This window comes from Heterodontus francisci, chromosome 4 (genome assembly GCF_036365525.1).
Source record: "Heterodontus francisci isolate sHetFra1 chromosome 4, sHetFra1.hap1, whole genome shotgun sequence".
NCBI lineage: Eukaryota > Metazoa > Chordata > Chondrichthyes > Heterodontiformes > Heterodontidae > Heterodontus > Heterodontus francisci.
Window position 1 is genome coordinate 69,452,603 of NC_090374.1, and position 23,155 is coordinate 69,475,757.

At 43.5% G+C, this 23,155-nt stretch overlaps 1 protein-coding gene across 1 annotated transcript in view; it reads left to right on the forward strand.

The window, feature by feature from the left end:
• adgrv1 (adhesion G protein-coupled receptor V1) overlaps positions 1–23,155 on the forward strand; it is an 810,104-nt gene that overhangs the window by 632,179 nt on the left and 154,770 nt on the right. Inside the window, exon 85 of the mRNA XM_068029668.1 lies at positions 11,274–11,452. Coding sequence (XP_067885769.1) covers positions 11,274–11,452 — 179 coding nt within the window. The remainder of the gene's footprint in view (positions 1–11,273; positions 11,453–23,155) is intronic.

The following is a 23,155-nucleotide window of genomic DNA, read 5'->3' on the forward strand; positions in this document are numbered from 1 at the left end:
CATCCAGGCAAGTGGAGAGTATTCCATCACACTCCTGACTTGTGCCTTGTAGATGGTGGACAGGCTTTGGGGAGTCAGGAGGTGGGATACTCGCCTCAGGATTCCTAGCCTCTGACCTGCTCTTGTAGCCATGGTACTTATATGGCTGGTCCAGATCAGTTTCTGGTCAATGGTAACCCCCCAGGACGTTGATAGTTGGGGATTCAGCGATCGTAATGCCATTGAATGTCAAGGGGAGATGGTTCGATTCTCTCTTGTTTTAGATAGTCATTGCCTGGCACTTGTGTGGTGCAAATGTTACTTGCCACTTATCAACCAAAGCCTGGATATTGTCCAGGTCATGCTGCATTTCTACACGGACTGCTTCAGTATCTGAGGAGTTGCGAATGGTGCTGAACATTGTGCAATCATCAGCGAACATCCCCACTTCTGACCTTATGATTGAAGGAAGGTCATTGATGAAGCAGCTGAAGATGGTTGGGCCTAGGACACTACCCTGAGGAACTCCTGCAGTAATGTCCTGGAGCTCAGAAGATTGACCTCCAACAACCACAATCATCTTCCTTTGCACTAAGTATGACTCCAACCAGCGGAGAGTTATCCCCTTGATTCCCATTGACTCCAGTTTTGTTAGGGCTCCTTGATGTCATACTCAGTCAAATGCTGCCTTGATGTCAAGGGCAGTCACTCTCACCTCACCTCGAGTTCAGCTCTTTTGTTCATGTTTGAACCAAGGCTGTAATGAGGTCAGGAGATGAGTGGCCATAGAGGAACCCAAACTGAGTGTCATTGAGCAGATTCTTACTAATCAGGTGCCGCTTGATAGCACTGTCGATGACACCTTCCATCACTTTACTGATGATCGAAAGTGGACTGATGGGGCGGTAATTGGCCGCGTTGGAGTTGTCCTGCTTTTTGTGTACAGAACATACCTGGGCAATTTTCCACATTGCAGGGTAGATGCCAGTGTTGTAGCTGTACTGGAACAGCTTGGCTACGGGTGTGGCAAGTTCTGGAGCACAGTTCTTCATTACTATTGCTGGAATGTTGTCAGGGCCCACAGCCTTTGCAGTATCCAGTGCCTTCAGTCGTTTCTTGATATCACAGGGAGTGAATTGAATTGGCTGAAAACTGGCATCTGGAGCACATATGTCACAATTCAGATGTCACACTTCTAAGTGTCAAAAATAGAAAAAAAATAATTTTCTGCTAATTTTTTTCTGACTTGTATAACTTGGCCTCTCACAACGGGAGGAACCAGGAAACTATGACCAGTTGACAATATACAGAAACCTTCAATCGGCTTGCAGTAGACTTCAGTGTTCCACTTTGTAGCCTTTATGTACACTCTCAGAGGCTCAAAGGAAACCACTAGGAAAAACACAGCTTCATCTTAGCAGATAAACATCATGAGAATTCTGCCAGTTCATCCCCTGAAGCTTTGGCAAAAGAGTCTCAGAAACCCTGGAAACGTGATGCAAACGCCGAAGTTACTGCAGTCAAGCAAGTGAACTTCCATTGCCAGGACCTTGCTTCAAACTGCCAACTGTCTGTGAACAATACCAAAGGAGATCTGCTAGTGTTACATCTTGGAGACATTGGTGGGAGATCACTGGAAGGTTCGGACATTAGGCTGTCTCCTGGACACATTGGAGCTGATCTCGACTTTGTGTGATAATGTAAAACGGCTGATAGCAAGTTGGCAGCCTTTTTATTATCTCTCCTAAATTTTATTTCCACAATGGAAAACTAAATTGGGAGAAATGTAAATGGGTTGCCGATTCATCATCACCTGTTTTACACCATTGCACTAGGTCAAGATCTATCCCATCGAGTACCAGCCATAGGTGGGAGTTTCAGTGCAGTGGATGGACCCTCTGCCTGCCCTTTTCAAAGCTGGTGCCAAGGTTTGAGTCTCCCATTACTGCGAGTTCCCACTTCATCAGCTGTCTGAGAGACCTGGCATAGGTCAGCAGCATTACACCTGGTTAATATTATGTGTACCAGGCCACCAAAGAGTACAGATGGGCCTCACTTGAATGCAGCTTGGACTCCTGAAGATCTTGCTAATTTTGCATGTTTTTTGGTCCTTTACACAGGGAATTGAATAATTTTTGTTTATTTGGAGAGCCTAGCACCTACCTTAAATAAAAACAAGAAATGCTGGAACCACTCAGCAGGTCTGGCAGCATCTGTGGAAAGAGAAGCAGACTTAACGTTTCGGGTCAGTGACCCTTCTTCTAGCACCTACCTTGCTCAGTTGACCACCCAGAAGTCCTGGCTGTCTTGGGTTGGCAGGTGCTAAGTAGTGCTGGCTTTCACCAGCAGAAATGTGGATGAGGGTAGAGGATGGGTGGCTAGCTTGGAAATCATTGGAATAAGTAAGCCTGAGCTGACAATGACATGGGTGAGCATTCCAGCAGCAGATGGGTTGTGGCGTGGATGGAGGTGGTTGATATTATGGAGGTGGAAACTAGCAGTCTTTGTGATGGAGGGGACCTGAGATTAGAAATTCAGCCCAGAGTTGAGTGGAATGCTGAGCATGCAAGCAGCCTAGTTTAGCCTGAAACAGTGGCAAGGGAAGGGGGATGGGGCCAGTGGCTATGGGTATTTAGTTTGTGGCAGGGGCTGATGACAAGAACTTTGATCTTCCCAATGTTTAGCTGGAGGAAATTACAGTTCATCCAAGATAATTAGTTATTTTACTATCATTAAACTGAACATTAAACTGAATTTGAAATTACTTTGCAGTATAGTATTCATGTCATCTCTTAATAAAAAAAATTAAAGAGACAGCAAGTTTGTGATTTTTACTGCACCTTTCAATTTAATTGTTGTGTACTGTTCCAAGCCAGTTACTCGAGAGATATTATCAAACTTCAAATATTCAAAAAAATGAATGAAAACAAACAGAACACCCCCTGTCCCCCACCATTATCCTAATGAATTCTGAATTTTTTTTTAAATCATGCTTGAGATTTAGGTCAGGTTTCTGCAATCTGAAATGCCTCCCACCCCCAAAATTGAGCCCAATCATAGTGGAGAATGACTGTACATTCAGGCGTTGAAGCCTTCCACCGCCTCACCACCGCAAACAGGATCTTCCTCCATCAACCACCGCCAGAACTGATGCTGGCTGCTCCTTCACTGCCCATAGTGGGATGCAGGTGGACAGGAGTGGGTGTAGGATGTGGATACCTGGTAGATTTTCCTTGCATCTGTGTTACTGCTGCTTCTTGGGGTATCCACGAAGAATATGGCAGTAGACACAGGAAATGCGGTAATGGCCTGAGGTGCTTCATAGAGGGTGTTGCATTGTAGCGGCCTCCCCTCTCTTTCCGTTTTGCCCCCTCTGCAAGACCTATAAGGCTACAACTCTTGCCAGCTTTACGGCAATACTGCTCCCACCTCTTACAATGCTGCAGCAATGGTCCTTCCAGCTGCTGGTACATCCCACAGGGCCAACGTCAGGCTTGTTCCTGGAATTGTTAATCCCAGCAAGAGCCCACCATGCATCAATAATGATCCCCAACCCATGGAAATTATTCAGAGTTGAGGAGGTGGGTAGGAAACATGCCTGACTGGAACTCGGCCCCAAAGAGGATAATCGCTGTCTTATTATTTCACCTAGAAACAGGCAGAAAGTAAATTCCTTGATAACTTTTTCTATGCACTCACTTTTGCATTGTTGAAACCGATGGGCTAATTGCAAATCCTGTAGGGAAGCTGCACTAAAAGATAGTATGGGTCAGAGATAGGATGGCATCACTCCAACCCAGATTCTCTGACCTGTGCTCCCTGCAAGCAAAGCTCCATGCTGGGAATGTATTTTATTTGGACGTACTGGAACCAGTGAATGCCTGGCTTTTGACTTTGATTCCGACTTCCCTTGAATTTAGCAGTAATTAATCTTGAACTAAACAAGACCACTTCCTGATTTCCAGCTAAAATATAAATGCACATATAATTACCTTGGGCTAAGCATTGAACTGTAGTGGACTCAGTCTTTCAGTTAGAACAAGAAATTGAAAAATGAGAGTGAGTGAGAGAACACAGCTTCCTCCCTGCTTTGCAGATTTGTAATTTTTGTGCACTAAAACAATGGAAAATCTGAAAGAAAGCAGCAAAAAGTCAGACTTCTTTGTTTGCTCCCACCTCCAGCCCTGCATTTTAGTTTTGATTCTTTTTATTTGTTAAAATGGCATAGTCTTCATGAAACGAGCCACAAAAGCCATGTGTAATTTTTGTCAAACATTATCATGTAGCACAATTATGCATTTCAATGATATTTACATCATGACTTGTAGTATAAGGGTTTGAAAGGGTTAATGTTTGGGACAGTGTGAGTAACACCTCCCATTATAATGATGTAAGAGATCACATGAGAGAGAGAGACTTGAAGGAGAAGCAGCATGGCATCAGTAGAGTTACACATGCTTATGTAAAGCTGCATATAGTTCTCTAATATGTAATAAATTATTGTTAAAACTTAACGAAGACTCAGTAATCTCTACTAGCTGGACTAACAAAACATACAATATGTTGGACAGTAGTAGTTCTTGCCAGAAAAGTTTGAAAAGAAGGTTGGAAAGTCAGACCTGAAAAGAGTGATGCCAAAACTGCAGAACTCGAGACGAGGCTGTAAGAAGCTCTAGGGCTGCTCCGTGGATAAAGTGGAGACACGGAGAGTCAGGGAGATGGCTTGCAGAGGCATTCAGGCTTCATCGCAGAGGTGTGGTGGTCTGTGAAAAAAAAATTCCAGTCCAGCAATCATAGGCTTCGAGTCGGAGAACCAAGCAACAGTCGGGGATTTGGTGAATGACTCTTAAAAAAAGGTCCAAAATTGTTCCTAATGGCAGTGCCAAGAAAAAACAAAAATCCTTCACAAGGGCAGATCTGAGGGTGGCGCCATTACACGAGGCTGAAAAGCACAGGAAAACTTCTAAAAAGCATGAGAAAACTTCCAGTATGGGGAGGAAATTTTTAAATAGAAAGAAAACTACCTAAAAAGTTTAGAAAAGCCATGGATCTTAAATTTACACTACCAGAGAGGTTTGGGCACTTGGAAGAACCAAATCGAACTCAAAACTGGTCACTTTAGAGAAAAAGATTTTTGAGGTGCAAAATTGCTTCAAAATTAGACAGCAAGTCTGAAGCAGAACACGTCAAAAAATTTACTTTATTCTATAGGAGCAATAGCAGATGATGTTATTGCAAGACAAGGCATTCATGAGACATCAGATAAATTTAAAGAAATCTTAAAAGCCTTTGATAATTATTTCAACCAGAGGAGCAACAAGATTCTAGAAAGGGCCAAATTCAACAGAAGCGTCCAGAAACCGGGTAAACTGGTAGATTCTTTTATTAATGACCTTTACAGGCTAGTTGAAGGATGCGAATATGGAGACCTAAAAGCAGAATTAATACAATACCGCTTTGTAGTAGGTATTGCTGATGAATCCCTATCAGATTTATTGCAGTCTAAGGAAGACCTCACCCTGGACAAAGCAATACAGCTGGTGAGACAAGAAGAAGAACAGAGCAATCCTGGGAGGTAAAGAAAAACCTTGATTCAGGAAACCTCCAGTGACCGTACAGTTCCTTAAGCAAAGGAATGTAAGAGAACCACTAGAAAAGAAAGTACACTTGGGAGGGAAAGTGCAAAACACCATGAAACTCTGCCAGCGCTGTGGCACCAAAAAGACCCACAGGCGTGAACAGTGTCCTGCAAATAGAGCAGAATGCTTTCACTGCAAGAAAGTTGGCCATTTTGGGAAGATGTGCCAAAGTAAAACCTATACTTTCATCGGTTCATAGGTTCTAAAGGAAAGGTCTTCATACATAGATCTATTCATGAAGTAAAACAATCTCTATCAGAAGAGATACCAGAAAACTTTCTTGGTGAGATCAATGACCCTAATCATGCTTTCTGGACTGCAGATAAATATGTCATCTGACATATCACCAACTTTAAACACTGGAGCAAGCATAACAGTTTTATCAGCCCATGAACCGTGGTTATCAACTCATTGCCTGCAACCAACACAAACTCAGTTACATGGTCCAGATTGGGATTGAACTGAAAATCAAGGGAAAGCTATAGGCTACACTCCAGTACAAGGGAAAGCAAATTTTGGAAACACTGTATGTTCTACAGAATCAGAATTTTCTCTTAAGTAGAAAAGCTTGTATAGACCTTTATCTTATCGGAAAAGTGGAAGAAGTTAAGCAGCAAGGATCTAGGAGTCACTTCCAAAAAGAACTTCTGAAATTACTTACTGGTCTAGGAAGACTTAAGACCAAATATAATATTATTTTGCGAAAAGATGCTAAAAAGGTGTCTTTCACACCTAGGAAGATACCACACCCACTAATGAAGCAAGTCCAATGTGGATTAGCACCATCAGAACTGTTGGTGGGAAGGAAGCTTAGAATTCAACTTGCCATCCTAACCAAAAAATTACTTCCAGGGCTAGAAGTCCAGGATTATCAGAGAGTTCAAGACAAAGAAAAGTTATCGAAAACAACAAGCTTATAGCTATAACAGGAGATATTGTACCAGGAACCTACCCAAGTTGATGGAAGGAGAAAAGGTATGAGACCAAGGAAGAGAAGGAGTAATCTTCCAGGGAGATGATCATCAAAAGAAGGTATTATAAGAAGAAACAGGAGAAATCTTATTTCTATTCATCAAAGACATCAATTAATCATACATTTGGATGAACCAGATGTTGAACCTGTAATTCAGAAAGCACTGGATACTACAAACCTCAATGAAGGCCATCCAAGTCCAGAAACAAGAGTTCAGAGAAACACTACAGATCTTCCGAGTCTGACAGCACCATCAGGGAGAGTTGTGAAGCCTCCTGATAGATTGAATTTGTGATGTGAGACATGGGGGGAGATAGGGTAGTATGTAAAAGTAAAAATTAATATACAAAAAAATATGGACATAGACTTGGGAGGAGATGTAGTATAATGGTTTGAAAGGGTTAATGTTTGGGACAGTGTGAGTAACATCTCTTACTATGATGATGTGGGAGATCACACGAAAGAGACTTGAAGGAGAAGCAGCATGGCATCAGTGGAGTGAGACATGTTTGTATAAAACTGTATATAGTTCTCTAATATGTAATAAACTAGATATTGTTAAAACTTACCAAAGACTCAGAAATCTCTCCTAGCTGGAGCAACCAAACAACAATACAACAACATGCTCTATTTGTAAATAAATTAATAAAGGCCTAAGAAACATTTTTTTCATAAAAAGTAATGGGCGGCACTTGCTGTCATGGCAAACGCCTGGGAGATCTTCCTGGAAGGGGCCAGTTAAGAGGCTGCCTCCATGTCAGGCAGCAGGTGGGTTCCTTAGGCTACAGGCCCAGTCAAAGAGTCTGCAGCCTTGGTAGGATGCCTCCATCTTGAGATGCCCTCTGAAGTGGATTGAATTTTTTAAAAGCAAACTCTGGCCACAGTTGCCAGGCCGCCCCTGTGGAGGGGAAACCCCCTCCACAGGATTACCAGCAGCCACAACTGTGGCCTGCTGATCAGTGCTGTTCCAATGGGGGGAAGGGGGAAATCAGGAGGCTTCACGGACAGCTCACCTCATACCTGTCACTAAAAACTAGTCACTCCTGTTGCAAGGGCCCCCAAGGCAACCCCAGCCACCACCATGAGTCACGTCTGCTAATGCAGCACAAACCAGGGTGATGTTGAATGGAAACTGGGCCTTGTCTGCTCTATGTGGCTCAGTGCAAAACCATGAAGGGGAGCCAGCCCTGGATGCTGGTCTTACAGGTTGGTTAGTTTATTTGCTTATTTATTTCCAGCTGCCAGGCTTTAGCCTCAGAGGGGGGCCCATCCCATCCCCAATCAGCACATATGTAGGCAGTTAATTATTCAAATTGGCTACTCACCACTCACCTGACTTCCAGCTGGGTGAATTTCCTCCGGTCCCGCCTTCAAGCCTTCCCCCACAGGACTGGGAAGCTTCCACCCAATACTTGAGATTCAATCCTTTTTTTTTCAGAGATACAGCACTGAAACAGGCCCTTTGGCCCACCGAGTCTGTGCCGACCATCAACCACCCATTTATACTAATCCTACACTAATCCCATATTCCTATCACATACCCACCTGTCCCTATATATTTCCCTACCACCTACCTATACTAGGGGCAATTTACAATGGCCAATTAACCTATCAACCTGCAAGTCTTTGGCATGTGGGAGGAAACCGGAGCACCCGAAGGAAACCCACGCAGACACAGGGATAACTTGCAAACTCCGCACAGGCAGTACCCAGAATCGAACCCGGGTCGCTGGAGCTGTGAGGCTGCGGTGCTAACCACCGCGCCACTGTGTTTTAGATTGCATATGTCTATGTTAAATAAGAATTAATCTCTAGGAAAATGGAGGCGATCTGAATGAATTTCTGGGCATTTTCTGATTGCCCTTTAAGGAGCCAAACTTTTGTCTGGCTCTTGATAGTGATGGCCAGGGGCGGGACTCCTTACATGGGGAGTTCCCACTTCCCAAGCTGGACAGTGACCCAGTATATCAGTGGATACTAGTATGCTGAATGAGTGGAGGTGCACTGTGTTAAATAGGAATTCATCTTCAGAGTTTCTGTACATTTTTTGTTGAAGGGTTCAAAGTGAATACCTGCTTTTGAATGATATAACACAGGGTTGTCCAACATATGGCCCACAGGCCAGGATCCAGCCCACCAAAGATTTCCATCCGGCCCTCGGATGTAACTGTACTGGACCGTTCCTCATCCTCACCACGGGTCCGTGACTGGAGAGGAAGATGTTTCCACTGGCTTTTTCTTGCAGACCGACTTTAAAAAAAAACACGCTGTTAGTTTCAAAGGTGAGGGTTGCCAATTTGGGAACAGCAGTTTCTGAACTACAGACAGATTCCTATGGGTTCTGAATTTTTTTAAAACCCTTCGGAATCTGTCCAAAGTTCAGAAACTGCTGTTCCCAGTCGGCACCTGTCACCTGTGAAACTGACAGCACGGTGTGTTTTTTTAAAAACTGACCAACCACCCACTGAGCGTTCCCGCTCTCTGCAACTGTCAGAGACACAAGGGAAATAGAGAGAGAAGAGACAGAGAGAGAGAAGGGGGATAGAGGGAGAGGGGGGACACAGAGAGAGGGGCACAGAGAGAGAGAGAGAAAGGGGGACAGAGAGAGAGAGAGGGGGACAGAGAGAGAAAGAGACAATGGGAACTGAGAGAAAAAGGGGGACAGAAAGAGAGAAAGGGGGGTGTAGAGAGAGAAAGGGGGACAGAGAGAGAAAGGAGGGGAGACAGAGAGAGAAAGGGGGATAGAGAGAGGGGACAGAGAGAGAGGGGGGGGACAGAGAGAGGGGGACACAGAGAGGAGAGACACAGGGAGAGAGAGACAGAAAGAGAGGGAGAGAGAGTGATCAAGGTCTCTCCTGGCAAATGGAGATCTATCCAGAATACTCTGCATCGCTACATCAAATGTGTGGGCAGAGACTGACTGTTTCTGCAAGCAAAAACAATGCCAGGTATGTCACTAAATCAGTTTTCAATATAGTGACAAGAAAGTAAGTCAATGAATTAGTCTTCCCATTTAAAGCTTATTTACAGAAATGCATATTTGTTGTTGTTTTTATCAATAGATAAATTTTTAATGCCTTTAACTTTTGAAATTTGCTCACCGGCCCCCTGGGCCAAGCAAAAATCATAATGCGGCCATCCGCCTGAAAAGGTTGGACAACCCTAATATAAGAGATGTTGGATGTATACAATGCTACAGTCAAACCTGCAATAAATGTCTCTCATTCATCATCCATCAGTTAGTGAAGGAGTTCAAACTCTTAGCAAAAGGGATCTTTTTTTTTCCATTGTCACAACTGTGTAGTAATAAATTGTAATTGTATGAGGTTACTCACAACCTTACATAATATGAGACAAATATGAAAAGATGTGTGACAAAAAGCTACCAAAAATACACAAGTTACGATCCCAGCAGCTGAAGTGGGATCACATCCGCCAGTGAGCTTCAGCACTGACCCGATTGGATTCTGTGTGAACAGTTGGAGGGTATCTAATTATCACAGGTCAGGTGACCATTTTGTGCCATTTTGGCCCATTTCTGGTGCTTGCCTGCCTGCCTGCCTACCTGAGCTAGAACTGGTTGCCCAGGCCCCTCCCCCAGCCCAGTCACATTCCCTTCAATCTCCTAAACAAGAGAACCGCTCTCTAAGATGTGGAGAAAACTGTCTCCCTTTGGTGGTTCAGACCTCTTACCTGACCAGTGGTGCCCACATGTGCCTTTGTGAAGGTCAGTGCAGCTCCACTCATTCAGCATACTGGTATCCACTGATATGCTGGGTCACTGTCCAGCTTGGGAAGTGGGAGCTCCCCATTTAAGGAGTCCGCCCTGGCCATCACTGGCAAGGGTCAGAGAGAAGTTTGACTGTTTAAAGGGAAATCAGGAAACTCTGAGAAATTCATCCAGGTCTCCTCCATTTTCCTGGAGATTTCACTGTAGCTACAGTGGGAGACTGGTAGAATCCTCAAAATATTTTAGGGTCACTATGTTTACGTGAGTACCTTTGAACATATTGTTTCCACACTATCATTATGACAGAAGCACATTTCAGTCGTTAGTTGATGAAAGTACAGTGAAAAATTCAAATTGTCGGGATTATTAGAGAAAGTGAAAGCTGGTCTGAATGGATAACTTGATCATTTCTCCTTCATTGCTTTCTTTTGCACACATCAAAAGAACTGAAAATGTCAGCCCTGCAGCTCGAAAATGTTTTCTTGATTGGTATTCATTGCTCATTGAACCCCACAACTACACATGAAACAAAACGTGAGCACTATTTTAAATGGTGCACATTTATTAGCATTGTGAAGTTGGGATTTGTATGCAACACGCCCCTCCCCACCCCTCCCCATCCCTGAGAGGGCTGCATCGTAACTCAGCCATGCTTCAGATTTCTTATTGCAATTATAAATAATGTAAAGACTCACTTTTTCTTTTAAGTTAATAAAAAAGCATTAGTGATATATAGAATGCTAATATAGCAAAATCATCTTTGTGTCAATGACACATCAGCAATAAAGCGCAAACTTTATTTTTAGATCAGAATATTATTGCTATTATGGTCACTGTGGTGGACGACACTTGACAGAAAATAAAACGCAAACTTGGAGACTGTATGTGTTGATTGCAATGGGTACAGTGTGTGATCATTGCACTTAATGAATATTCCTTTCCTTCCCTTTAGTCTGTCAATTTCTGGCAAGTGCTTGTGATGAATGATGAACACACAGATCGCCGGTATTTGCTCTTCTTCACTCTGAGTTGGGGTTTACCTGCCTTTGTTGTGGCCCTGCTTGTTATTATCCTGCGAGGGGCCTATCACTGGAGCATGCAGGAAATCTATGGCACTGTCTATGGTGATGTGTGAGTATTGCAAATTACAAAAGCATTATCAACCATGTTGATGAATCGAAAACCTATGCCATGTCCCAATTATAAGGCATATAATATTTGAAATAGTCACATTTTGATTCACCTACATTTTCCGAAAGTTCAATGAGGGTGAAATGAACAAAAAAAAAAGGAATATTCTGGGAGCACTTAAGGTCTGTAATAACTTTACTTTGCCTTTTCATATTCAAGCAATTTCTGTGATACAGAAGAACTCTTAGCTTAAGGCATGAATTAAATTCTGTTGTTGAATTTAAAGCTTTGCTCAGCCATGACTGTAACTTCCTGTAATAAGACAGGGTGGGGATGAGTTTTGTCAGTACTTTGCTGTTTCTAGAATTAGGCCAAATAGTTATTTATACGAGTTGGTACAGAATTACCCACTTCCTGTTTGTACTTTAGCATGCATAGCTACGTCAATATCTTAGTCTGCTTCTTGGTCTGTTCTCCCCCCATCCCCCACAGCCTGAAACACAAACATGTGCAAGCACACTCACACGCACATCCTCCTACAATCTTTTTACAGAAATTTTACATGTTACAGTTCCCGAATGAGGAAGTTTGGTTAAGAACATCCCCAGTACATCAATACTTAACAAGAATTGAAAAGTATTGTCCTCAGAACCTCTTTTTAATGTCAGACATTTTGAAAGAATTCCAGTGAACTTGAACATTTAAAGAAAAACTGTCCATTCTTAATGATTTTTTTTGAATACTTTGATTTAAATAATCACGTAATTAATGGAGTCTATGAAGGTGTTAACTTATTGTGCTCTATAGATGGGAGCGCTTAAAATGTGTAATAAATTTGTTTTGCTTTTGCATGCTAGCCATCATCTGGTATTCTTTGTACCCATTCTTCAAGTGTACATTTAGACAGAGTGGCATCGAAATTGGGCTGCCAAGCACCCACTTTTCAGATGCTACATGACCTCTTAAGTCCCCAAAATGGCTGGCAGTATGCTCCTCATGGTGTTGCGAGGCCTCCTGTGTCTCCAAAATAAAAATTGACAGTGCTGGAAATTGTCAGCAGGTCAGATGGCATCTGTGAAGAGAGAAGTAGAGTTAACATTTCAGGTCTGTGATCTTTCATCAGTTCTGATGAGTTCAAGAGGTGTGTCGCGGGGGAGGGGGCTGTAAGGGGCTCGGCAGCAAGGGCAAGGGGGTGGCTGTCAGTGGACCCTCCCTTCCTGATGCTGAGTCCCTCGATCAGGCACTAAGTGATTTTTAATGAGTGAGCCCCCACCCTGGAGTCGGCAAGCAACCCACACAGTTTTTCGCCCCGTGGTTCCCATATGGCGACAGGCCCACCCGCCGCTCAGGTAATTGCAGTGGAGGCGGGTTAAGGCCCTTAACTGGGCATTAATTGCCCAATTAAGGGCCTCAATTGGCAGCGGGGTGGGAAGGTTGTTCACAGGCCTTCCCACCCCATACTTAATTTCAGTGGAGCCAGGAAGGTGGCGGGGTCCCCCACCACCATCCCACTCAATTATATGCTCTCCCTGCCTCCAACCCTGCCACGATGGAGAGCGTAGCATTCCCCCCAAGCTGTGTTTATCACCAAGTCTCCAAAAGCACCTAACACTCAATTCTTCTCTTTCCTGTGGGATATCTTATGAAATTAAAGGTGTAACACAAATACTTGTTTTGGCTTCATTTTCTCAAGATCCAGACTACACTGAACAACAATCTAAAAATGCCTTAAGATGCTTTTAAGAGTTGGGTCTGTGGCAGGTGGTGAAGGAACCAGCAAGAGGGAAAAACATACTTCACCTCGTCCTCACCAGTCTGCCTGCTGCAGATGCATCTGTTCATGGCGGTATTGGTAGGAATGATCACTGCACAGTCTTTGTGGAGATGAAGTTCCGTCTTCACATTGAGGATATCCTCCATCATGTTGTGTGGCACTACCACCGCGCTAAATGGGATAGATTTGGAACAGATCTAGCAACCCAAAACGAGGCATCCATGAGGCACTGTGGGCCCTCAGCAGCAGCAGAATAGTATTCAACCACAATCTATATCCACATGGCCCAGCATATCCTCCCCTCTACCATTACCATCAAGCCGGGGGATCAACCCTGTTTCAATGAAGAGTGTAGGAAGGCATGCCAGGAACAGCACCAGGCATACCTTAAAATGAGGTGTCAACCGAGTGAGGCTTACAACCCAGGACTACTTGTGTGCCAAACAGCATAAGTAACATGTGATAGACAGAGCTAAGCGATCCCATAACCACCAGATCAGATCTAAGCTCTGCAGTCCTCCCACATTCAGTCATGAATGGTAGTGGACAATTAAACAACTAACTGGAGGAGGTGGCTCCACAAATATCCCATCCTCAATAATGGGGGAGCCCAGCACATCAGTGCAAAAGATAAGGCTGAAGCATTTGCAACATTCTTCAGCCAGAAGTGCCAAGTTAATGATCCATCACGGCCTCCTCCTGAAGTCCCCAGCATCACAGATGCCAGGCTTCAGCCAATTCGATTCACTCTGCGTGATATCAGGAAACGACTGAAGGTACTGGATACTGCACACACTATGGGCCCTGACAACATTCCGGCAATAGTACTGAAGACCTGTGCTCCAGAACTTGCCGCGCCCCTAGCCAAGCTGTTCCAGTACAGCTACAACACTGGCATCTACCCGGCAATGTGGAAAATTGCTCAGGTATGTCCTGTACACAAAAAGCAGGACAAATCCTACCTGGCCAATTACCGTCCCATCAGTCTACTTGATCATCAGTAAAGTGATGGAAGATGTTGTCGACAGTGCTATCAAGCGGCACGTGCTTAGCAATAACCTGCTCAGTGAAGCTCAATATTAATCCCTGGGTTCCACCAGGGCCACTCAGCTCCTAACCTCATTACGGCCTTGGTTCAAACATGGACAAAAGAACTGAACTCCAGAGGTGAAGTGAGAGTGACTGTCCTTGACATCAAGGCAGCATTTGACCGAGCATGGCATCAAAGAGCCCAAGCAAAACTGGAGTCAAAGGGAATCGGGGAAAACGCTCTGCTGGTTGGAGTCATACCTAGTGCAAAGGAAGACGGTTGTGGTTGTTGGAGGTCAGTCATCTCAGCATCAGGACGTCACTGCAGGAGTTTCTCAGTCTAGTGTCCTAAGCCCAACCATCTTCAGCTGCTTCATTAATGACCTTCCTTCCATCATAAGGCCAGAAGTGGGGATGTTTGTTGATGATTGCACAATGTTCATCACCATTTGCGACTCCTCAGATACTGAAGCAGTCTGTGTAGAAATGCATCAAGACCTCAACGGTATTCAGGCTTGGGCTGATAAGTGGCAAGTAACATTTGAGTCACTCAAGTGCCAGGCAATGACCATCTCCAAAAAGAGAAAATCGAACAATCTCACCTTGACATTCAGTGGCATTATGATCGCTGAATCCCCCATTATCAACATCCTGGGGATTACTATTGACCAGAAACTGAACTGGAGTAGCCATATAAATACCGTAGCTACAACAGCAGGTCAGAGGCTAGGAATCCTGCGGCGAGTAACTCACCTCCTGACTCCCCAAAGCCTGTCCAGCATCTACAAGACACAAGTCAGGAGTGTGATGGAATACTCTCCACCTGCCTGGATGGGTGCAGCTCCAAGAACACTCAATTAGGGATGGGCAATAAATGCTGGACGAGCCAGAGACACCCACATCCCATGAACGAATAAAAAAAATTACTCAGCACTGTGATGGAGCTATACTAACACATACAGTTATTAATGCCAGTGCCCCTGAAAGCCCAAGAGATTAATGACTGTTGCTGTTGACTCCCAATGAGCTGATCTTGTGCAGCTGGGAATGGCAAGATAAACTTGACAGATTCACTAAGGCCAGCAGCCAGGAAAAATGTGTCTGCCCGGCTGTTGGCTTTAGTGAACCCTGCAAGTTTACTATGCTATTATCAGCACAGCACCAAATGGTGGGAGCCCACAGGCCTTGCACAATATATAAGCAGCTTGTATATATGTATTTTTATATTCATTCATGGGATGTGGGCATCGTTGGCCAGGACAGCATTTATTGCCCTTCCCTAATTGCCCTTGAGAAGGTGGTGGTGAGCCGCCTTCTTGAACCGCTGCAATCCATTTGGGGTAGCTACACCCACAGTGCTGTTAGGAAGGGAGTTCCAGGACTTTGACCCAGCGATAGTGCAGGAATGGCGATATAGTTCCAAATTAGGATGGTTTGTGGCTTGGAGGGGAACTTGCAGGTGCTGGTATTCCCATGCAACTGCTGCGCTTGAATTTCTAGGTGATAGAGGTCGTGGGTTTGTAAGGTGCTGTCGAAGGAGTCTTGGTGCAGTGCTGCAGTGCAGCTTGTAGATGGTACACACTGCTGCCACTGTGCATCGGTGGTGAAGGGAGTGAATGTTTTTGGATGGGGTGCCAATCAAGTGGGCTGCTTTGTCTTGGATGGTGTCAAGCTTCTTGAGTATATATTGAATATTGATGCTAATTCACCTCAGGCAGAAGGGCCAAGTACCTGTTCCCAATAAAGATATTGGAACTCAAGATTCAAGCAAATATATTGAAAAATGAAATTGAAATGAGCAGAAAATTCTGTTATATTTATTCAGAAGTTTCCATGTTCATTATTAATACTGAGAGCAAGATCTCTGTACCAAATCCTATTTTGGTTTTCAATTTTAAAATGTCGTAATCTGGTTAGGAGGGCACAGAGATTGAGTTTACATTTATAATGGCAATGTGTGCAAGGACCTATTGTAGCACCATGAAAATGAGCTAATTCCTGTCATTTATGCTCCAGCAATACTGAGTGCGAGGTATATGTGGGCTTCCCTGGCATCCATTGTTGATAAAGCCCCAGTGTGGGGAGGTAGGTTTACGATTCAGAAGACCGTGTTCTCAATTGCATTTGATTGTAGATCAATCAATTGCAACAAAGAAATGGGACATTTATTTTTAAACACAGGCCTTTGATTTAGTTTTATGTATATTTTTCTTACTTTGAAAGGTACCACATTTGATTTTTTTTCACCTCATGTAAGACAACAATACTGACAACAACAACCAGTATTTGTATAATGCCTTTAACATAATAAAATGTCCCAGGTACTTCACGGGAGCGTTAAAGCAAAAATTTTCACCAAATCACATCAGGAGACATTAAGGCAGATAACCAAAAGCTTGGTCAAAGAGGTAGGTTTTAAGGAGCGTCTTAAAAGAGGAAGGAGAGGTAGAAAGACAGAGAGGTTTAGGGAGGAAATTCAAGGGCTGCGGGCCTTGGCGGATGAAGTCATGCCCACCAGTGGTGGTGCAATTAGATTCAGGGATGCTCAAGAGGCCAGAAATAGAGGGGCACAGATATTTGGCGGGTTGTGCGGCTAGAGGTTACAGAGATAGGGAGGGACAAGGCCATAGAGGGATTTGAAAAAAGTGATAAGAATTTTAAAATCGTGTCATTGCTTAACTGGGAGTCATTGTAGGTCAGTGAATACAGGGGTGATGGGTAAAAGGGACTAAATGGAAGTTAGGACATGTACGGCAAAGTTTGGATGACTTTGGGTTTACGGAGGGGAGAGTGTGGGAGGCTGGCCAGGAGTCAAATCTAGTGATAACAGAGACATGGATGAAGGTTTCAGCAGTAAATGAGCTGAGGCAGGGGCAGGAATGGAGTCAAGCAATGTTACAGAGGTGGATATACGCAGTCTTCGTGATGCGGCAGATATGTGATTGGATGCTCATCTCAGGGTCGCATATGACATCACGTTTGCGAACAATCTGGTTCAGCCTCAGTCAGTTACCAGGGAGAGGGATGGTGTCATTAGCTAGGGAATGGAGTTTGTAGCGGGAACCGAAGACAATGGCTGTGGTCTTCCCAATATTTATTGGAGGAAATTTTTTCTCATCCAATATTGGATGTTGGACATGCTTTCTGACACTTTTGAGACATTGGAGAAGTCGAGAAAGAGTTGGTGGTGAGGTAGAGCTGGGCGTTGTCAGCATAGATGTGGAAACTGATGCTGTGTTTTTGGAGGATGTCACCAAAGGATAGCGAATAGATGAGAAATAGGAGGGGGCCAAGGATAGATCCTTGAGGACACCAGTGGTAACAGCGTGGTAACAGAAAGAGAAGTCATTCTCTGGCTATGATTAGATAGATATGAATGGAGCCAGTCCCACCTAGCTGAACAATGGTGGAGAGGAATTGGAAGAGGATGGTGTGATCAAACATGTGAAAGACTGCAGATGGATCAAGAAGGAGATCCCAGCTGCACCATAAGTGGTTGTCACCTTCCCAAAATAATTAAATATTCCTGTCTTTGGGAATGGGGCTAGGGCGTAACTCGTAAACAAATGGAAGTACCATATTTACAGCAGCAGTGCGGAAGCAGAAGAAAATTTTTTGGCGTTCAATTACATCTGTTTTCTTACAATCGAGGTAACCGAAAATTGAGGACATTATTAAGTTGTGTGAAAGTGGGACATAATATGTTCTGGCAGGGCATCTAACGGTGTCTGTCATTAGTTAGACTTGCCCTTGCACGTTTTATTGTGTGACAAGTTGCTGAAAGTGCTTTGGTTGATGGAGTAACATTGAGGGAAACTGGGGATCAGGGCAACAACAAGAACTACTTATATTTATATAGCACCTTGAACATAATAAAGCATCCCAAGGCATGTCACAGGAGCATTATAAAGCAAGATTAAACGCTGAGTCACAGAAGGCGATATTAGGGCTGATGACCAAAAGCTTGGCCAAAGAGGTAGGTTTTAAGAAGCATCTTAAAGGAAGGAAGGGAGGTAGAGAGTCAGAGAGGTTTAAAGAGGGAATACCAGAGCTTGGAACTGAGGCAGCTGAAAGGACAGCCACCAGTGGTGGAGGAATTAAAGTCAGGGATACTCAATTGGCCAGAATTAGATGGGTGCAGATTTTCAGAGGGTAGTGGGGCTGGAGGAGTTTACAGAGATAGGGAGAAAGTGAGCCATGGAGGGATTTAAAAACACAGATGAGGATTTTAAAATGAAGGCATTGCTTGATTGGGAGCCAATGTAGGTCAATGTGCACAGGGATGATACGTTAACAGGACTTGATGCAAGTAAGGATACTGTTATGGATAGGCAATAAGTGGTGTGGGTAACTTCCGCTTTTCACCTCCGAACTGAATACAATAGTGTTTTGTTAAAAAAAGTGTTAGTTCCTGAGTGTTTTAGGGTCAAATAAACAGGCAAATGACAGGTTTTCTCATACGTTTAAAAAAAGGGTTATATTTTTATTTAAACAGCAAAACCCAAATTGTTCACAACCTTCACCCACTCACGAATTTACATACACATGCATATACAAGAATAGATAGAGAGAAAAAGGATAGGATGCAATTAAAGTCCAAAGCGATGTTAGAGTTTTTGGTTCACAGAAGCCTGTTGAATCTTCTCAGGAGGAAAGTCTTTACAAAGGTGCAGGCCTGGATGTTTGTCGTCATGAACTTGCTGAGGTGCTGTAGATTTCTGGTGGTTAAAACTTCAGACCGGATGCGGTGGTCACTTTTTTAGTTCTCTACTGTGGCAAGTTGAAATATAGTATCAGCAGCAGGGCTTCTTCCTTGTGCTGGGCCAATCATACAGCCTTTGGCTGGCTCTGGCTTTCTGTGATCTTTGCTTGATTTCCCCTCTCTCTCCAGAGGGCTAGCTTTTAAAGTAAAAAGCCATCACATTTGAGTCTCTGTCAGGTGACACTGGGCCCTCTCCCCTGGTGTGACCACACAATGGTGCAGGATATGGAAACAATTGCTATCTTGGTGTCTGGATGGGGGTCATTATGTTACAATGGTGCTACTTCACACCCATTCATCTGGGTTTGGGCTGTAGAGTCAGTCTGTCTTACAAAACCTTTGTTAGTCCCATTCCTGTTGGTAGGAGTCATTAACATGCAGTGGGCTCTTTTCAATTCCAATAGGCTTTCCCCAGAGCTAATTCAGATGCAGTTAATGAGTTTCATCATTTCAGACAGGCTTGTTTATTGGCAGGACAGGAGGGGGTCATCTGATCTCTACTCCATTTTGTCTGTGGTATAGATGTGCCCTTTTCTTATGGTTCAGCTTAACAGTAGAGTTTTTTATTGTCATAATTCCTCTAGTTCATTGTTTATTTCATCCCGGCTTCTTCCAAGCATGACAACACAGGCAGCAGAGTTTTAGGTGACCTCAAGTTTATGGAGGGTAGAATCATAGACGAAATCACAGAATGTCTGCAGCACAGAAGGAGGCCATTCAGCCAATCATGTCTGTGCAAGATCTCTGCAAGAGCAACTCACCTAGTCCTGTTCGCCTGCCTTTTCCCCATAGCCTTACAAATTTTCATTCTTCTAAACTCTAGGGAATATAGGCCAAGTCAACTCACTTTCTCCTCATAGGACACTCCCCCAAAAATCAGTTTAGTGAACCTATTTTGCACTCAGCTTAAGGCAAGTATATTCGTCCTTAGGTAAGGAGACCAAAACTGTACACGGTACTCCTGGTGTGCACTCAATGAGGTCCTATAAAATTGAAGTCAGAATTGTTTACTCTTATACTCGAATCCTTTTATAATAGAAACAAGTCATAAGTTAACAGTGAACTCAGTAAACAGGTAGTAAGAATTATATAAGGACACACTTCAGATGGCTAGCACAGGGTTCACAATCGATTTTCTCAGGTCATGTGTCTCCATGACCTTCTGCCAAATCTAAAGAGATCTGGAGAGAGAGAGAGTTGTGCATCAAACAAGTTGCTCTGCAGAGTGAATCTCATCACGATATTTGTAAGAAGAACCGACAAACCAGGAGTGCAGCAGGTTGGAGTTGACTTGTCGAAGCCAGAGTCTAGATACCAAGATTGACAGCAAACCTGTTCAATTCTCGAGTTCTTCAATCACTTGTAATCTTCATGATTGCTGTACTTAATCGTTCTGCTGAGACAACAATGCCTTGCTGTTCATCGTATTGTTTTTTGTAACACAATTCAGAGCCAGAAAATACTGCAGCATATATCAAACCTTGCACATTAATGGCAATTCCTAATGTGTATACATTTGGTACATAATTATCAATATTAATATGGCATTTTCTAGCTAATCTTTCTTAATGTTGGCCATGGGAATGTATAATCAAACAAGGGGATTGAATAAAATCCTGGAAACCATAGAAAAATTACAGCACAGAAGGAGGTCCTTCAGCCCATCGTGACTGTGCCGGCCAAAAAGACTAGCCACCCAATCTAATCCCAGCTTCCATCACCTGGTCGTAGCCTTGCAGGTTACAACACACAGGTGCATGTCCAGGTACCTTTTAAATGAGTTGAGGGTTTCTGCCGCCACCACCATTCCTGGCAGTGAATTCCAGCCACTCACCACCCTCAGTGTGAAAAAGTTTTTCGTCATGTCCCCTCTATTCCTTCTGCCAATCACCTTAAATCTGTCCCCCCGGTAATTGACCTCTCTGCTAGGGGAAGCAGGTTCTTCTTGTCTACTCTATCTAGGCCCCTCATAATTTTGTACACCACAGTTAAGTCACCCCTCAGCCTCCTCTGTTCCAAGGAAAACAACCCTAGCTGATCCAATCTTTCCTCATAGCTGCAACTTTCAAGCCCTGGTAACATTCTTGTAAATCTCCTCTGTACTCTCTCCAGAGCAATTATGTCCTTCCTGTAATGTGGTGATCAGAACTGTACACAGTACTCCAGCTGTGGCCTAACCAGAGTTGTATACAGTTCCATCATTATATCCCTGCTTTTGTATTCTATACCTCAGCAAATAAAGGAAAGCATTCCATATGCCTTCTTCACCACTCTACCTGTCCTGCCACCTTCAGGGACCTGTGGACATGCACTCCAAGGTCTCTCACTTCTTCTACCCCTCTCAATACCCCCTGTTCATTGTGTATTCAATTGCTTTGTTTGCCTTCCCCAAATGCCTTACCTCACACTTGTCCAGTTTGAGTTCCGTTTGCCACTTTTCCGCCCACTCAACTAAACCGTTGCTCTCATTCTGGAGTCTACAGCTATCCTCTTCACTTTTAAATGTACAACCACTTTTTGTGGCATCAGCAAATTTCCCAATCATGCCTCCCACATTTAAGTCCAAATCATTAATATATACCACAAACAGCAAGGGACCCAACACAGAGCCCTCTGGAACGCTACTGGAAACCGCTTTCCAATCGCAAAGACATCTGTCAGCTACTACCCTGTGGGATGCCAGCCATACGTGCATTGGAGTAATCAGGTCTGGAGGTAATAAAGGCATGAATGAGGGTTTCTGCTGCAGATGAGCTGAGGCAGGGGAGAAGTTGGGTGATGTTATGTTTAATTTAGTCTCATATAGTTGCCTGGGAGAGAGTGAGGGATAAAGCCGTTAGTTAGGGAATGGAGTTTGGTTTTGTCTCCAAAGGCTTCAGTCTTCCCAATATCTAATTGGAGGAAATTTCTGCTCATCCAGCACTGGATGTCGGATAAGCAATCTGATAACTTAGCAACAGTGGAGCAGTTGAGAGAGCTGGCGGTGAGAAAGAGCTGGGTAATGTCACTGTACATGTGGAGGCTGTGCTTTCAGATAATGCCGTCAAGGGGCAACATGAAGATGAGAAATAGGAGGAGGCCAAGGATAGATCCTTGGATAGACCTGATTGAACATGACAAGCAACTGTCTATTTCCTTAACCAATTAGAATGAAGGATTGTGAAATTACAGTGCAAGTACTGAGAACGAAGTGTCAATTAAAGTGGTCAAATTCAATGTCAAATCAGGTACAGAAAGAGAGGTTAAGAGAGAAAACGAAAAATTGGTTTAAGAGAGAGAGAACAAAGATAAAAAAGGAAAATATAATTTTACATTTTTTAAATGTTCAACAACAATTAAATCCTGAAAGAACAAGACTCCACACTTGTAATAGTTAATTTTCAGTGTCTGAGAGGTTGTGTGCCAGTTATCATGTTTTAAAATGGAAATTAGACTAATGGACAAGACTTAACTTCCAGTGGCATATTCAGTTCATATGTACTGCGCAAATACAGAAACGTAATGCCATTCAATGCAAGCTAATGTGAGTCAGATAGCAAGAAACTCTTTCCGTGCAACTTTGACAGCAACTTTTGGAATTTTGTTTTTAGCGGCGCATTTACCCCTCACCTGAAATTGCTGAACATTTGTGCCTAAATAGTACCGCTTGTCACTGGTTTCACCATTTTTTGACAGAAAACTATGGCCCATTATGAGCAGTGTGCAGATACCTTGATGTGTAAAAAAGATTCAGAGTGTGAAACTAATCTGAAATCAATGCCACAAGACATAATTTTAATCTAAGCCACCTGGCAGAAAAGTGACAGGATTGGCTCAGTTGTAAGTTTTACAACCTACCTGATGGACTTCAATGGAAAGTCTTGGGCGATCCATCACTTTAGCAGACACATATTGGGACTACCAAAGTCAGCAACTTTGGCCCCAATCACAAATTTGCCAAAGACAATGTTTTCCTCTTTAACTGTTGTGTCAGTGTGTACTGAACTGTTCGCAATCTTCGCCTCTTCTGAGATAACAAGCTGAAGTTCTGATCCCCATATCTTTTCCATCACAAATACTGTGTATACTCGCCATCAAAAATACTACCTCTGTAACATTGCCCACCTGCTCCCCTTTCTTAGTCCACCTATCACTGATA